At 48.8% G+C, this 15,192-nt stretch overlaps 1 protein-coding gene across 3 annotated transcripts in view; it reads left to right on the forward strand.

Moving 5' to 3' along the window:
* The window catches only part of PRICKLE2 (prickle planar cell polarity protein 2), a 102,996-nt gene extending 91,409 nt beyond the window's left edge, over positions 1-11,587 (forward strand). For all 3 annotated transcript variants that reach the window (XM_058032193.1, XM_058032194.1, XM_058032195.1), the window contains one exon: positions 8,851-11,587. In XM_058032193.1, coding sequence (XP_057888176.1) covers positions 8,851-9,719 — 869 coding nt within the window. In that variant the 3' untranslated portion in view covers positions 9,720-11,587. The remainder of the gene's footprint in view (positions 1-8,850) is intronic.
* Positions 11,588-15,192: the final 3,605 nt, after the last annotated feature.

Consider the following 15,192-nt stretch of genomic DNA (forward strand, 5'->3'; position numbering starts at 1 on the left):
CATTTCCAAAGCCTTTTGTGTTCCTGAAAACTTGTGTTGTGTAAACCCCATCAGTACAAAGAGTCTTGAGCAACACCAAGCTTGGATGAGCAATCCCTGAGCAGTGGGGATGTTGTTGCGTGCTTTGGAGCTGAAGTGTAACATATTATTGGGGATATAGGTCAAGACACAGAAAACATGGCAGGGCCTCCATATCAAAATTAAAATCATTCTGCTTTTCATTTTAGAAACCCCTTTTTAAAATGCTGGGAGGGAGACCTCCCAAAGGCATCTGTCCACCATACAGAGCCAGAGTCCGAGTTTCCTCAGGGGCAGTGACTGCCTCCATGGCTTGCTGTGTTCCTGCTTTCTGGAGCAGATGTTCAGCGTGATGGGGCTTGCAGTGAGTGTTCATAGTTCCTCTGCAGAGTGAGGTGATAACATTTTTATTAATGTATAAGGTTCTAATAATTTTCCTTGCTCTGGGAGCTGGCTCAGCTGAGCTAGGGGCACTGCAGCAGCAGCAGACAGCTCCCCCAGGGCTGTGTCTGCAATTATGGAGAACACAATTATCATCCCATTTAATTGGCAGTGTTTTGAGGACAGGGAGATTTGGTGACCTGGATGAGGTCTGTGAGAGAGCAGGTTTTTGGTCAAGAGATGTCAGGGCACAGCACTCCCCTGCCTTTCTTTTCCCATCCCTGCACTCGCTGCTGTGGCTGATCCAGCTCCCCACAGAGCTCCCCCCAACCACAGCCTGGGGATCTGGCTCACCCCATATCCTGCAGTCCTGCTTTGCCAGAACCTCCCAGGCATCCACATACAGAGTCCCTTTGAGCTACCAATGCTGCAGAGTTGCTCCACCTTTCACTTTGAAATAATTAACACTGCATGCATCTCAGGTTTATGGCATCACTGAAAACAGTCTGTTTTTTGTAGGGAGCTGAAGGGCAAACAGTCCCTGACCTGGAGAGCACATGGTAAACGCTGGTACCTCCCTGGCAGCAGATTTTGCTGTGATGTTTCTACTAGGGCTGAACTGCTAATTAGCCAGAGACAGCAATGCAGATAACTCAGATACTCAGATAGCTCAGGGCTGTGCAGCACTAATCCCTGTCCTGTGGCCGGAAGGCTGCCTGCCGTGAGCAGATGTTGCTCCCTGTAATATTTCAGGGTCAGCCATTGTGTGGGTCAAGATCTACGTGACCCCAGTCTCCTGCAAGACCCCAGGTTTCTACCTTACCAAAGGGCTCCATTTAATCACTTTAAAGCCAATTCCCCATGGGTTAGTAAAGAGGTGAGACACCGTGTTAATCCTGGGCACGTGCTCTTACAGCGCTGGGTCACAGTGCTCTGCTGTCACCGTGGGCAGTGCTGCAACAGCAGACATGTGAGTGGCAGAGGTGGCTGTGACCCTGCTTGTGCTCTGTGTTGGGGTTGGAATTAGGTGGGAGTGTCTCTGCTGTCCTCTGGTTTGTGCTTGTGTAATTGCCACAAATGCTGATGGGATTTAAGCACATCCAGTGGCAAAGGGCAGTGTCTCCTGCTGGTGGAGGGCATCTCCCCTTCCATGGTTCTGTTTGAAAATCCCTATTCTGCCATCAGCTGAAGGCTACAACAGACTCCAGTCTGCTACAGCTTTTTAGAGACTGCATCCTGCACTGCATGGCCATTAGATGGAGAAGCAAAAAGGAAATAGTATTTCTCAGCCTGTTTTCTAAGAGAGAGCTCATTTTTGCTGATTTCCCTTTATATTATCTTTTGGGGGGTTTGGGTTGTTGGGTTTTTTTAATGGCAGGAAGAACAAAACCAGTGGATCCTGCAGCAATGTTTGCCTTGTAGCTTCCTGCATTAAGCAGTTGGGACAATGCTAAGATGGAATTTGTCCAGGAAGGTTTGCTCATGATGAGAAGCCTGATCCTACCAGAGGTTAATCACTTCCCAAAAGATACTTGGCCCATCAGCCCTGCTCCCTGTGTTTGTGTCTCCCTCCAGAAAGGTTTTGCAGTCACTGCATGTGCCTGGCAGTGGAATTGGAAATCAGGAGCTGAACTCTGTTGATTCCAAGCAGTTATTTCCACAAAACGACAGCTGCTCAAGTAGCCCATTTAAGAAAGTACCTGCACGGTAAATGTTGTTGTCTGGGAACAGTCCCTTTGTGTGCTGCTTACAGAGAGCAGGAGCCTTTGGGAGGTAGAAGTCATATTGAATGGTGACACTGCTGCATGCAAAAGGAGAAACAGATTTTAAAGATTCCTTGAGAAAATGAGTTTGGGTGGGGGGAGCATCTGTCACAGGCATAAATCCAGTTTAAAAATATGTTAAACTGGTGCTATTACAGGGTGGAATGTGATTTCATTTGTATGGCACACACTGTGCTTGTCATCATGTGTTGTGTGATGCCCAAAGGCCCCAAATAGTTTGTTTTTCCAGGACTAGACAGCTGTGATATAACCAGAAAGCAGAGAGAGCAGGGCTGATCCCTGCCTGTCTGAGCTGCAGAGTGACAGAACAGCATCACCTCCCTCCAGTCCCTTTCCTTCCTCTGCCTGCACAGGAGCTAAAAGCTGCAGGGCAGGTGAGGGTAAGAAGAAACCCTGAATTAGGCCAGGGTTGTATTTTCTGGAGAGACATTAATTAACCCAGCCTGTCCTGCACTGGGGGCTTGGGAGCAGCTCCTGAACACCCTCAGGGATGGCAGTGAAGGGGTGAGGGCAGTGAGCAGCTCAGGGATGGCAGGGAGGGTCAGGATGCTGATCTCCCCCCCTCAGTGCTCCTCTCTCCCCTGGGCTGCAGAGAGCGGCTGCCCCAAGTGCTCCAGCTGAGTTATGCAATGCAGAAAGTGACACATTTGGCTGTTCCTGAGTTTTTCTGTGAAAAAAGGAGGCTCCCAGCTCTCCACCATGTTCTTATCACTCTCTTTCTCCCAGACACAGCCAGCACAAAACTGCTCCCGAGTTGGAAGATCAGATCCCTGGGGGGAATTTTTGCAATTTTGAGGCACAGGTATAACGTTTCCTAATTCAAAACAGATAATTTCAAAACTGATGTGAAGATAAAGGTTTTCCACCTCAAAGGCCCAGTGCTAAATTACTGTAAAACTGTCAGGAACATTTCTTTTCCCCTTCACTTACCTTTTGCCACTCAGCAGTGGGAGGTGTGGTGTGCCTGCTCTGGGGGCCACCCTCTTGCATGTCTTCACCCCTTCAGTGTCACACCTGGACAGTGCAGAGCAGGTGGGGTAATGCAAACCAGGGGGACAACCAAAGTGGACTCTGGAAGATGTTACTGGGGGAAGCAACATCCCCAGCATGACTTATTGGCCATCAGCTGGGGAGGATGCAGGAGATGGGAGTGCTGGTAAAGGAGCTACAGGGGGGCTTCTAGGTTAAAATCCAACTCTTTTCCAAGCAGTAAGGAACTTCTTCCACCCAGGTGGAAAGGACTGGTTGGGTGGGAAATACCCAATAACATCCTTGGTCACACATGGGGACATACTGTAAGAGGCTGGTGGGACTGTGACCCACTTAGTGAGGGCTGTGCCTTCCCCCAGATTGTTTATTTTCCATGATTTCCAGTTACATGAAGGTTCTGCTTTATTTCTGCATGCCCTGAGGTCGTTCAGAAGTGAGACGGAGCTGAGCTATAAACAAAGCTCTGTGCAGGCTGTTTTCTTCTTAAATTTCTTTTTAGTTCTACAGATTGACCTTGAAATAAACCCTGTTTGAGGGGTGGTGAGGATGCCTGCTGCTGTGTGAGAGAGAAGGCTCTGAAATAGGGGGCTGCACACAAGAGATACTGTGATGTATCCTCCTGTGCATCTATAGCTGCATTTAAACCCTGGCTGTTGGGGCTGGGTGCTGGTTTTTGGTGCTGGCAGGCACCTCTGTGGTGAGAGCTGTGATGCACAGATGTGTGTGTCTGCTGTGATAAATGTTAAGGCAAGAAGCAAGCGTCAGCACAGCCCTTGTTGTTTGCAACATCCTTTGTCAGGATATTTTGCATTCCCTGGCTGGTGCTCTCCTGCAGGTGGGATGCTGGCTCACCCTGTGTTAGCACAGCTTCACGGGGAGTTTGATTTAATGGGGGCTGGGAGCTGCTTCCCCTCGTGGGGGGCTCCATTGCCAGCCTCACACCCAGCCCACACACTCTCTGGGGCCTCTGTGCTGTCATCTGCTGAGTGCTTTAATAATTCATAATGCAGCTTGCAGCCCCCATTTAGCACAGCTCACAGTGGGGCTGGAGCACTCTGAGTGCTGTGTTGTGGCAAGGTTGTAGAGGTGATGTTCTCCAGGGGTGTCTTTGTGCTGTGGCTTTGCTTGTTCAGGTGTTAATTCCCTTGGCAGTGTTTGTGGGATAAACATGGTTCTCAGGAGGGGTGGGGACAGACTTCAGAGGGGATGGTGCAGGGTGTTCTTAGAGAGCCTGAATGTTTCCCAGAAACCTGCTTGGTTTTCTTGGTGCGGCAGCAAGCTCCACTTCTATACTGAGCACCCACAGCCGAGCTGCAGCTTTCCCTTGTGCCCATTGGAAAAGCCTGTGTTTCCATGGCTCCAGGGTGAAATATTGAGCCTGGCAGCCCCATGCAGTGGAGAGCAGCAGCAGAAAAACCTGCTGTGTCTGTGTGTGCTGTGGTGCTGGCACCAGTGACATCTCTTCCAGTGCATGAGCGTCTGGGGCAGCCAGCAGTGTGTGCTCAGTCTCAGAGCATCATGCATAAGTAAATTTTGGTGGGGTCAGCATGTTATACCTGGGTTTGCACCCTTGGAATGGTCTGGGTGGTGTGGTAACAGCCATCCCACACCACGGGCCAGAGCAGGGCTCCTGCTCCCTTGGATGACCCTGGGAAACAGAATCTCACATTTCTTCATTAGGAGAAAGTCAGGGCTGCATGGTGGGGTCTCATCTTGTATGCTCTTCCAGACTGCAGCTCTCTTGGGTTATTAGCTGTGTGCCCAGATTAAACACTTCATTGAGCAGGAGCTGCTGCAGCTGCACATAAATACTGGCAGCTCAAGAAGATGGGGCCTCATGGATGGGTGTAGCTCTGGAATGGCAAATGGCCTCAGGACACAGGGGTTGGTGCCACCTTCACCATCCAGGGCAGTGTGGGACCAGCAATCTGGAGACACCCTGCATTTTCCTGGGCACTTTGGGTGCCAGGGACACCCTCCAGTGCCAGAGCCTGCCCCAGTCACCTTCTGCTGTGATTACACAGCAAGAGTTTTCTTCTTCTCCAGTTTAAAACTTTCGTTGCAGGAGTCAGCAGACCTGGAGAATAATGTGTTCCCTCCTCTTTGCAAGCATTTTTTTCTGCCTTTAAAGGTTGTTACTGTATCCCCTTCAGCTTTCTCACCTCTAGACTAAACAACCTCTGCTCTTTAAAACTTTATTCCCAGGTCATGTTTTCTAGATGAATTTTTTTTTGACAAATGGTTATTGCTATCCCCTGATCTCACTGCGATCAGACTGGAGCACTTTTGGCTTGTTCCCACTCTGCCTCCTGAGGTCTTGTGGCTCCACAGAGAGCCATAGAAAGGGACATTTTGAGACTTTAGAAAGACTAATCTGGACCTAGCCCTGCTCATGATGTCTTGGTATAAATGTAAAATTCAGCCTGGAGACACCTTTGTGTTCTGCAAGGATTGTAGATTGCATTCTGGACCTGCACACTATAAGAGCCATGCAGAGCTCTCAGTGCCTTCAGCTGGAAAAGCACAGCTTTGCTCCTGAGCAAGTGGAATAAATCCTTCACTTGTCACCATGAGCAGCTAAAATAAAGTTTCCCTCTCCAGCTGCACGGCTTGCTGGGTCATTTCCAAGTGTGGCTCCCAAAAAAAGGCTTGTGCATGTGCAGCCTGCCCAGTCTACCTGGGAAGACACATTTTGCCCTCAGCATAGAGCTTTTTCCACTCTGTCATGTGGAGAGATGAAGCCTTTGGGTGTTGGACTGGCTTTGCATCAGAGCCTCCTGAGCACAGGCTCCATCACACCCCAAGTTCTGTGTGCTGGCAATGGTGATGGACATGTTCAGTGCTGGATTCCTCTTACAATCAGCATTTTCCCAGCAAATCAAGATCTCAGAATGTTTGTGCTTAATTATAATCAAGCTGTCTGAATGACCAGCCAGAAACATCCCCATGACTGATTAAACCTTGCACTCCGAGCATGAGCCATTCACGTGGTCACAGGATCCTTGTCTGAACTCACTGCCCCGTGCTGCCTTCTAAGGGGAAGAGACTAAAGCACTCATGGTTGTTTGCTGGAGGTGTTTTGGTGCTGCAGACCCCTGTCCTGCACAACTTAACCAGTGAAGCTCTGGCTCCGCCCTTCCCAAGCCTGGAGTACCTCGTTTATCACAGCTTGCTTTACTCTACACAAAAGGAAACAGGTTTCCCTCCTGGTTGTCCTGCTTGATCTTGGCCACTGCATTCCTGTCCGTGATGTAAAAGATGCAGATACGTCTTGTTTAATTTGAAAATACTGTTTCACTCTTGCCATGTCTCCAGAGCCTGTGCCCAGACACTCATTCTGTTCTTGCTTGATGCAGGAGCACAGGAGGGAGATGGCTGTGAGGGGCACCTGAGACCCACAGGTACCATCTGATATGGCTGGTGCTGGAAGCAAAGCTCACACCACACCCCTGTGAGTGAGGCAAGGTCAGCCCCTCGTTAATGATGCTGCCAGAATCCAAGTGTTGCTGCCCCAGCAGCATCCTGTGGTGTTGGAGCTGTATTTCTGCTGTATTTCTGCACCTCGTTCTTACTGCAGAGCTGCACCGGCTCCTTAATGAAGTGCTGCATAAATGTCACCAAGGGCTCATTTTCCTTGGTGTCAGCTGTTGTGTGACAGATGTGATTAAGGCCACATTGGGCTGTCACCAGCCATGATTCTCATTGTGATCAGCTCCGCCGGCAGTCCCGCTGTTGCTCCGGCTTTTCAGGAATCTTTGCGCATGTTCCCAAGTTGCTTCTCCCTCGCCAGGGGCTGCTGGGCTCCTCCACAGTGGCACAGGAGGGGACATGGGGATGTGACAGATGCCTCCACTGGGTTCACAGGCAGAAAATTGCAGCTCCAGCGAGGAGAAACATTATGGGTGTGTGGAGTGTGGGAGGGCAGTTCTTCAAAGGGGAGGGGAAGCCCATCCACAGGGCTTTTTCCAAAGGGCACTGGGTGGGGTTGGGCTTGCTCACTCAGTGTGACTTAGGGAGGAAAAAAGAAAGCATTAAGTTGACTTGTGTATCCTTTTAAAAAAAAACATGACTTTCCCTTGTTTTTACCCAGCCTATCCCTCTTCCTGTAGCCTTCAGGGATCCTTCACTTTACCTTCCTCTGTAATCATAAACTCCAAAAGCATTCTCATTAACAACGGAAAAGCAAAGAAGCTGGAACTCAGGGAGCAAAACCAAACCATGTGAGGGCCAGTAATGGCTAAAGCTCTCCCTGATGCCACCAAAAGCAGGATTTGGGAAACTCTGCCCAGCTTTGCAAGATCTGTTGATCTTTTCAAGGCTGAGCCCGAGGAAACCCTAAAGCAGCTCATGAATGGGGTTAGTGACAGCAACCCTTGTTCAGGTTTAGCAGCAGCAGCTAATGCAAAAGGAGCCAAGCTCTTGATGAAATGCAAACAGCTTTTGTTAAGGGAAAAAAGGCTTTATTCTTGAATTGTGGGCTGGGTTGTTATTTTTTATAATTAATTTACAAAGTCATAAATTGTTGGTGATTGCATAAAGGCTGTGTGTCATGTTGGAAATTCTGCTGACGGTGCTGTGTTGGGTCTGCACTGGGATGTTGTGGGAGAAGGGATGGAGAGGAGGGTGCCAAAGCAAACATTCTGCGTTTGATTTGGGATGGAACAGATTTTCTTTGAAATAACTTGCGAAACATCTTGTCCTGAGCATGCAATGCAGCCAGTGCCTGCTGCCAGTTGTCAAGCCAACAGGGAGACAGTCAGAAACTAGTCAGGAAACACCCATGAAACAGGCCAAGGACCAGGGCACTGTGGGGTGCGTTGAGTGTCTTGTTGACAGGCAGGTGCTGAGCAGACACCCCACTTCTTCCCTGCTGCCAGGTGAAGGCTTCCTGGGCTGAAGGAAAGCACTTTGCAGGAGCCCAGGGCTCGTTGGCACATTGGAGAGATCTAATGGGTCACCTTCCCAAGCAGGGCAGCCCATCAAGGTGGAGCTCACATTTCTGGCTCCTGCCCATGGACTACTCCCTGGATATCTGCAGGGACAGTCTGGCCCTCCCACTGTCCTGCTGCTCACAGGGAGCTCCAGCAGACCCTCTGGTGCTTGGGTGTTTCCTTGCTTCCTGGGAAACCCAACTGCAATTTTGGTCTCTCCACGACTGTCATTCAGGGGACCTGTGAGGTGCAGCACAGTGAGAACCCTGAATTCAGTCAGTGGCTGCGTTTTCATCTGCCACTGACATTGTTTAGTCCTCCAAAATGTGTTGTCATTGCAGAAGGTGTGAGTGCTGGATCATGGCACCCTAGTTAGCTCGGTGTGCAGGAGGCCTCAGGTTACCTCTGACACATGATTTCTCCCTGGCATCGTTGGTTATTCCTATCAAGTCGCAGACAGTGCAGACATATGGGAAAGGAAGTCGTGAAAAGCAGCTTGGAGTCCAACTCAAAACACCTTAAATGGGTGTGATTTCCCCAAAGGAGGAACTGCCTGCTCTTTAAAAAAAAAATAAAGTCCTTCTCTTAAAAAGGGCGCTTCAGGACAGGATCAATACCACTGAGTTACTTTTTATGGCAAAAGTCTTGGGCCAAAACCAGCCTCCACCCTGCATCTTAGCTGACAGAAAATTCTCTTTCTTAACTTCTTCTTTTATTTTTTTTCCCTTTACCCTTTTCCTGCCAAGGCCTCTCAGCAGACGGCGGAGCCAAGCGCCAGGAGCACCTCTCCAGGTTCTCCATGCCTGACCTGAGCAAAGACTCGGGCATGAACGTCTCGGAGAAGATGAGCAACATGGGCACGCTGAACTCCTCCATGCAGTTCCGCAGCGCCGAGTCCGTGCGCAGCCTGCTGTCGGCGCAGCAGTACCAGGACATGGAGCCCACCCTGCACGACCTCGCCAGCCCCCTGGGCTACCAGGAGCGGCCGTCGCACGGGCGGATGCACCAGAGCTTCGACTACGGCAGCGGGGTGCCCGGGGGCCAGCTGGGCCCGCAGGAGATCCCCCGGCACGCGCCCATGAGCGAGCGCACGCGCCGCAGAACCGTGCTCCGCGACGACGAGCGGCACTACCGCCCGCACCGGCCCCGGCGCTCGCGGCGCTCCCGCTCCGACAACGCCCTGCACCTGGCCAGCGAGCAGAGCTACCGCCTCAAGGAGAGACCCTCGCTGCGCGCCAGGGACGACTACGACCCCTTCGTGCACCAGAGGAGCTGCAGGGAGACCGTGGAGCAGGGTCCCTACAGGGATGTCTATGGCCACTGTCCCCGGACGGTGTCGGATCTCGCCTTGCAGAACCACTTGGGCGAGAGGTGGGGGCCCTACTTCGCCGAGTACGACTGGTGCTCCACCTGCTCCTCCTCTTCAGAGTCCGACAACGAGGGCTATTTCCTCGGGGAGCCCATCCCGCAGCCCGCCCGCCTCCGGTACGTGACCAGCGAGGAGCTGCTGCACAAGTATGGCTCCTACAGCATGCCCAAGTCCTCCACGGTGGGGGCCAGGGGACAGTTGCACAGCAGGAAAAGACAGAAGAGCAAGAACTGCATCATATCCTAATGGAATCCTCGCCAGGCACCTTGGGAGAATGTAAATTAACTCACGATCTTGCACTGTTTTAGATCATGTAAGTGCTTTTATTGTAACAAAAAAAAAGGCCCGAAGAGTAGGGATTTGTTAAGGAGGTTGTAGACTGGCTTCTATAAATAGTCATAATCCTGGGCACAGTGAATATATTTTGCACATCTTACTTTGGAGATAAAAATTTTAAAAGTTCACTTTAGCCTGCAATATTTACCCAGTAGTTTCTCTTCCTTCTCCCAGATACTGCCAGCCCCTTGAGCTCTGTTTGTCCGTACGTTTTGGTTGCCACTGTTGACTCTCAGCATCAGTTGTTTGCTGGTAGCTTTTGCTTTCCACCACATTTTTGTTTTCCATTAGCCATGTTGGTAGGTGATTTGTCTCTTGGACAGTGTGGGAGCCTAAGTTATTTCCATGATTGTTGTAAATGCGATGTAAATGAGAGTTTGGAGAAAATATTTTTGTATTTTGTAATATCAGAGGAATTTCTATATCTTAGGAGTCACTGGGAAAATGCATGCACGTTCAGAATTGTTTTCAGTCAGAGCTAACCAAACAATACTTTGGAACCCCCTTTCCATTTCATCATCACTTAAGTTTATCAGTGAGAGTCTGAGTTTTCATTGGTTCTGAGGGTTTTATTTGTTTTAACCCATTTTTTTCTGTTTATTTGTTTTGGTCCTGGTCAATAAACAGAATGTTTTTTGATTCATTAAATTTTGACAAGCCTCAGTGGCATTTTGAAGCCTGTGATTTGCAGGTACACTCCATCAGTCAGATACAGGAACCCCTGACAGCTGCAAAAGGGCCTTTTTTTTAATTATTACTATTATTAAATAGGAAAGACCAGAACTACCAAATGTCTGCAACATTGTAAATTACCAAAGCTGGAGAAGGAATTTCACACCTCTGTAGAGAACGCTGAAGTTACTAAACATTGAACTATTATTTGGAGTAAATAAAGTGTAAATGGTGCAATTGTGTGATGTCAGCATGACGTTGTTTTGAATATAGACTTGTCTTATGGTGCTCTAGTCTCCTGGGTTAACTGCTGTTCATTACCAAGTGGAAGTCTCAGTATTGCCTCCTGCCTACGACATATGAGAACACCTGCAAACTGCTCCCCACGGCCCCTCCTGCCTGGCAAGCTGCCCTGGCCCCTCTGGGGCTCTTTGTGGCCAGGGTTTGTCCCCTGGGGGCTCAGCCCAGCCCCTGCCGTGGCAGAGGGCCCCTGCATGGGGCTCAGCTGTGTTGTATTCTGGTGGATGTGAGTTTGTTCTCTGTGTGCTTCAATCCATTGGGGTTCTGCCATCCCAGCTGCAAGCCAAGGCCAGGTTGTCCCAGTGCTTCCCATAAAGGAGCAAGTTTGCAAAAGGGGCTCTTGGCCCCCAGAGCACCTGTGGGGTTAAGCTAAGGCTGGGCTTTGAGCCACAGCAGGGCTGAGAGCTCAAGCAGCTGCATTGCCCTGGCCCATGTGCTGCTGGCACCTCAGGGTGTCCCTCCCTGCACCCTGGGAACGTGGATCCCACTGCAGGGGTGGCACTGGCAGCCCTGGGCACACACAGGGACACCCCCATGCCTACTCAAAGCAGCAGATGCAGAAAAATCTAGAAGATGGATGTCTCCATACCACAGACTATTGCTAGGAATTTTTTTGTTGTTTGTAAAGGACAATGTGATAATTATTATTCCTTAAAAAAAAAAAAAAAAAAGAAATGATACTTAAATATATTTAAAAAATGTTTTTTCCAGTTGGAATAAATGGAAATATTCATCCAAAGGGAAGAGTCTTGTGTACGTTTTTTGCTCTTAAGGAGTGTTGGTTAATCATGAGTAGAAAACTTGATTTTTACTAAGCTGATCTTTAAATAAAAGCACAAAAACCAGCTCAGCTCAATCGTTGGCTTGGTTTTGGTGGGCAGGGAAAGCTGGTGGAGGAGCTTCTCCTGCACACCACACACCTTCCCCAGGGTTGGTGACCTGGTGTTGTAACCTGGACCCATTATTTGTTGTTAAAAAAGCCACATCACAGATTCATTAAGGTTGGGAAAAAACTCTAAAATCATTGAGCAAGAACAACCCAACACCACCATGTTCACTGCTCAAAGATATTCCCAAGAGCCAAATCCACACATTTTGAAGTCTTCACCTGGTAAAAGCCAGCACAGCTCAGCTGAAATCCCTGCTGGGCCTCTGGCATACTGGGGGAGACTATCAACCTAAAATGTATAAATAAATGTATAAATAAATGTATAAATAACAGCCTTTTCTCAGAAGTTCACAGATCTTTCCATGTTTTCCAAAACAGACCTGTTAAGCTGGATAGGGGTATTGCTTACAGCAACCAATATGCACTGTAACTGCAGGTTATTCTATAATATATAATTAATATGTACAGTTTAATTCATTGTCAGTGATTAAAAGCACAACAAATGTCTGTCAGCTCTGGTACAGCTGAGCTGCTCTTGTGCAGCAGGAGCTTGGGTAGCTCAGCAAAAGGTAAAAAACTCATCCCAGCCTTTCCCCTTTCCCTGCTTGCTGCCTCTCCCCAGGGGTAACAGAACAGGTTTAGAGACTCCAGGCAGCAGAATTGCAGCACTCTGCACAGGCAGTTTTTCTGCTAAAATCCCAGGCACAGTGCCTCTGTTCACACAATGATTTTGATGGTCGAAGCAACTCTTAAAAATTTGGTTCTCACTGCAGAGCATCTCTGCATCCCTGCAATGCACCCCAGTTTTAATGCAGTGCTGGAATTGGAACAGAGGGCAGCAACAGGAGAAAAGAGTCTCTCAGGTGATGTTCCCTGATGGACCCTTCACCAGCACCACAGAAAAGTGGCAGATCACATTTTCTAGGAGAGTCAGAGTTGGTACAAATTTCAGCAATAAATGCAAATGCAGCTTCCAAACCCTTCTGATTTTTCATATGGGCTCCAGAAGTCCAGTACACTTTGAGGCACGTGATTGAAAAAGAAAAAAGAAGTTGGTTTTTTTTTCTGCTTAGCCCAGCTGGAGTATGATTTACCATTTCTGACAAACCCACTGAGCTTGAGGGATGGAGCTACAAGTCTGTAAAATCTTGCTCCATTGCCATCTGGCCCTGCTGATACCCCTCTCTGTGCCTGCTGCCCCTGCAAGCAGGGCCCGTGTGCTGACGTTGCTTTTGCGTCTCCGGAGCTGCTGAAGGTGACCCCACCTGAAGCTCAGGGTGAGAGTCAGTGGCTCCCAGCTCCCCTGGGCTCACCTGCAGTGTCCCTGCTTTGGCCAAGCTGCAGGTTTCTTACTGGGCTCCTCCAGACAGCTGTGCTGCCAGAGCCAGCCTGGCACACTGTCACTGTCACTTACAAAAATAATTCAATCTGATTGCTACGGGCTATTGCTACCACAAGTTTCTTCTGGAAAATCTCTCTTTTTCCCCCTTTTTTTCTCCAGAAAGTCCTTGGCAAAACCCAGCCAGTGTTACCGTGGGATGGGCTGGTGTTAACCTCTATTGCAAGGCTCAGATTTGCATCACATGCTTGGCCGTGACTCGTGATGGTGGGAGCACAGCATCCTTCACATCCATCCCCAGCAGGCATGGGGGGCTCTCTAAGGTCCCTGCAACACCTGAAACACCCCAGCATGACAACATGTTGGCCCAAAAACCCCTAGAGCTGTGCAGGGAAGCTTCTAGCACACCTAAGGCTTGTTTTTCAGGAAGCCAAAGGCCACATAGCCTTGAACCTGGGAGACACATCATAATGAGATGAAGAAAGCCTCTGCAGAAAGATCAGAAGTGTAAAGTTAGAAATATTCAGCAGCACTTTGTCTGGAAATTATTATCCACAGATAATCCCACATTTGCTAAAGGCCCAAGTGACTCTGGCATAGCCCAAGGCACTCAGTGGCTTTGAAAACCTAGTTGCTTATGAAGGAAGGGACAGCATTGCTGAGTGGAGGGTTAATAAATTACCTCAGTTTGGCAAAGACCAACTGCTCCTGAGAAACAGACACGTTTACCCTCACAATTTAATACGCCAAAAATCCATGCCTGTGCAGTAGGGGGTTGGCAGCACCCACCTGGCACTGCTGCTGTGCCCCCTCCCCAGCTCTCACCTTGTCTGGGCTCCTGGGCTTTGAACTGCCCTGATATCTGATGAACTTTGCTCTTTCAGACTAAAAAAAGCTCCCAGCTCCTTGCATTTACATACAATTGTGCTATTCTTGAAATCTAGGCTGTCCTCGTTCTCCTGAAGATTATCTGCTACCTATTAGATGGCCATCCTCCATGTCCAGAAAAGCTCATTAACTTAGAGCAATTCCAGAGGATTTTATTTTTAAGATTATCCTTTTTTTTTCTTTTTTTTTTATGCAATACACTTTTAACCTAGATCCTTAAAACTATTTAGGAATTCAGATCCGGTTTGAGTACAAAGGGGAGTCACTGGAGAGCTGGGGCCCCTTTCCAAAAGCATCCACGAGTTTGTCTGAATCTCTGAGGAGGGAAGAAAAATTTAAAAGTTCAAATGATTTGAATTTGCTACCTCTGCTCATCAACAATGGACTCCAGTGTTGTGCTCTGTGTTAAAACATCAGCTCCATCTGCAGCCAGGCTGCATCCTCACTGGGAGGGCAGAGGAAGCCAGGTCACAGGCTTTGCCACCTATGGGACACTGGCCCTTAGGTCAGGGACCAAAGGCAGCTCCACCTTTCTGCTTCTTCACTTCTTGTTAACACTCAGCAAATTACCAGTTTCCTTGTTCTAGGCAAAGCCAGTCAGTTGCTAAAGCATTCTCAGGAGAGTTTTCCCCTTGTAAAAGCAAATATTTATATCTGCTGTGCTCTTAGAGGCTCTGGATATGATCAACTCTTAAGGCAAGATTTAGCTGAAAGAGATGATTTATTAAAATGGATAAACAAAGCCCTGTGAAGCAAGTTAATTCAGTCTAAATAAAGCATTAAACTCTGAAGAGCACACATCAGATCACAGTATATATCCATATGTACATATCCCATGTAATTCCTGCAGGCAAAGCTCAGCCCTCTGGACTGGGATCCCAAATCAAGCCAGCCCTGAGCCATCAGGCCCTGGACACATCAGCACTTGCCCTGCCCTCTAACAAACCAGCTAGGCAATCACTGCCACCCAAGCACAGGGTGCCAGCCCTGTGTGTGCCCCGTGCCTCAGTTTCCCCATCTCCAAACCTCCACCACAATCATGCTTTGAACAACAAGGAACTTAAAATCTGGGGTGAAGGAGGCTGGCAAAGGAGTTCTGATTTAAACCAGTGGCTCAGGATCTGAGCCTGCTTTGTTGGCACTGCATGCCAGCAATTTCTATGAGAGTTGTTTCCTCCCTTAGATCTTTGCTGCTATAGAGCTTTAGCTCTATAATACTTGGGGTTTTTTCTTCTTTTCTGTAAGTTGGGCCTTAATTGTCAATTATCTGCTCGTGAGAACGCTTTCATGGCTGA

This window comes from Melospiza georgiana, chromosome 11, assembly GCF_028018845.1.
Source record: "Melospiza georgiana isolate bMelGeo1 chromosome 11, bMelGeo1.pri, whole genome shotgun sequence".
Lineage (NCBI taxonomy): Eukaryota > Metazoa > Chordata > Aves > Passeriformes > Passerellidae > Melospiza > Melospiza georgiana.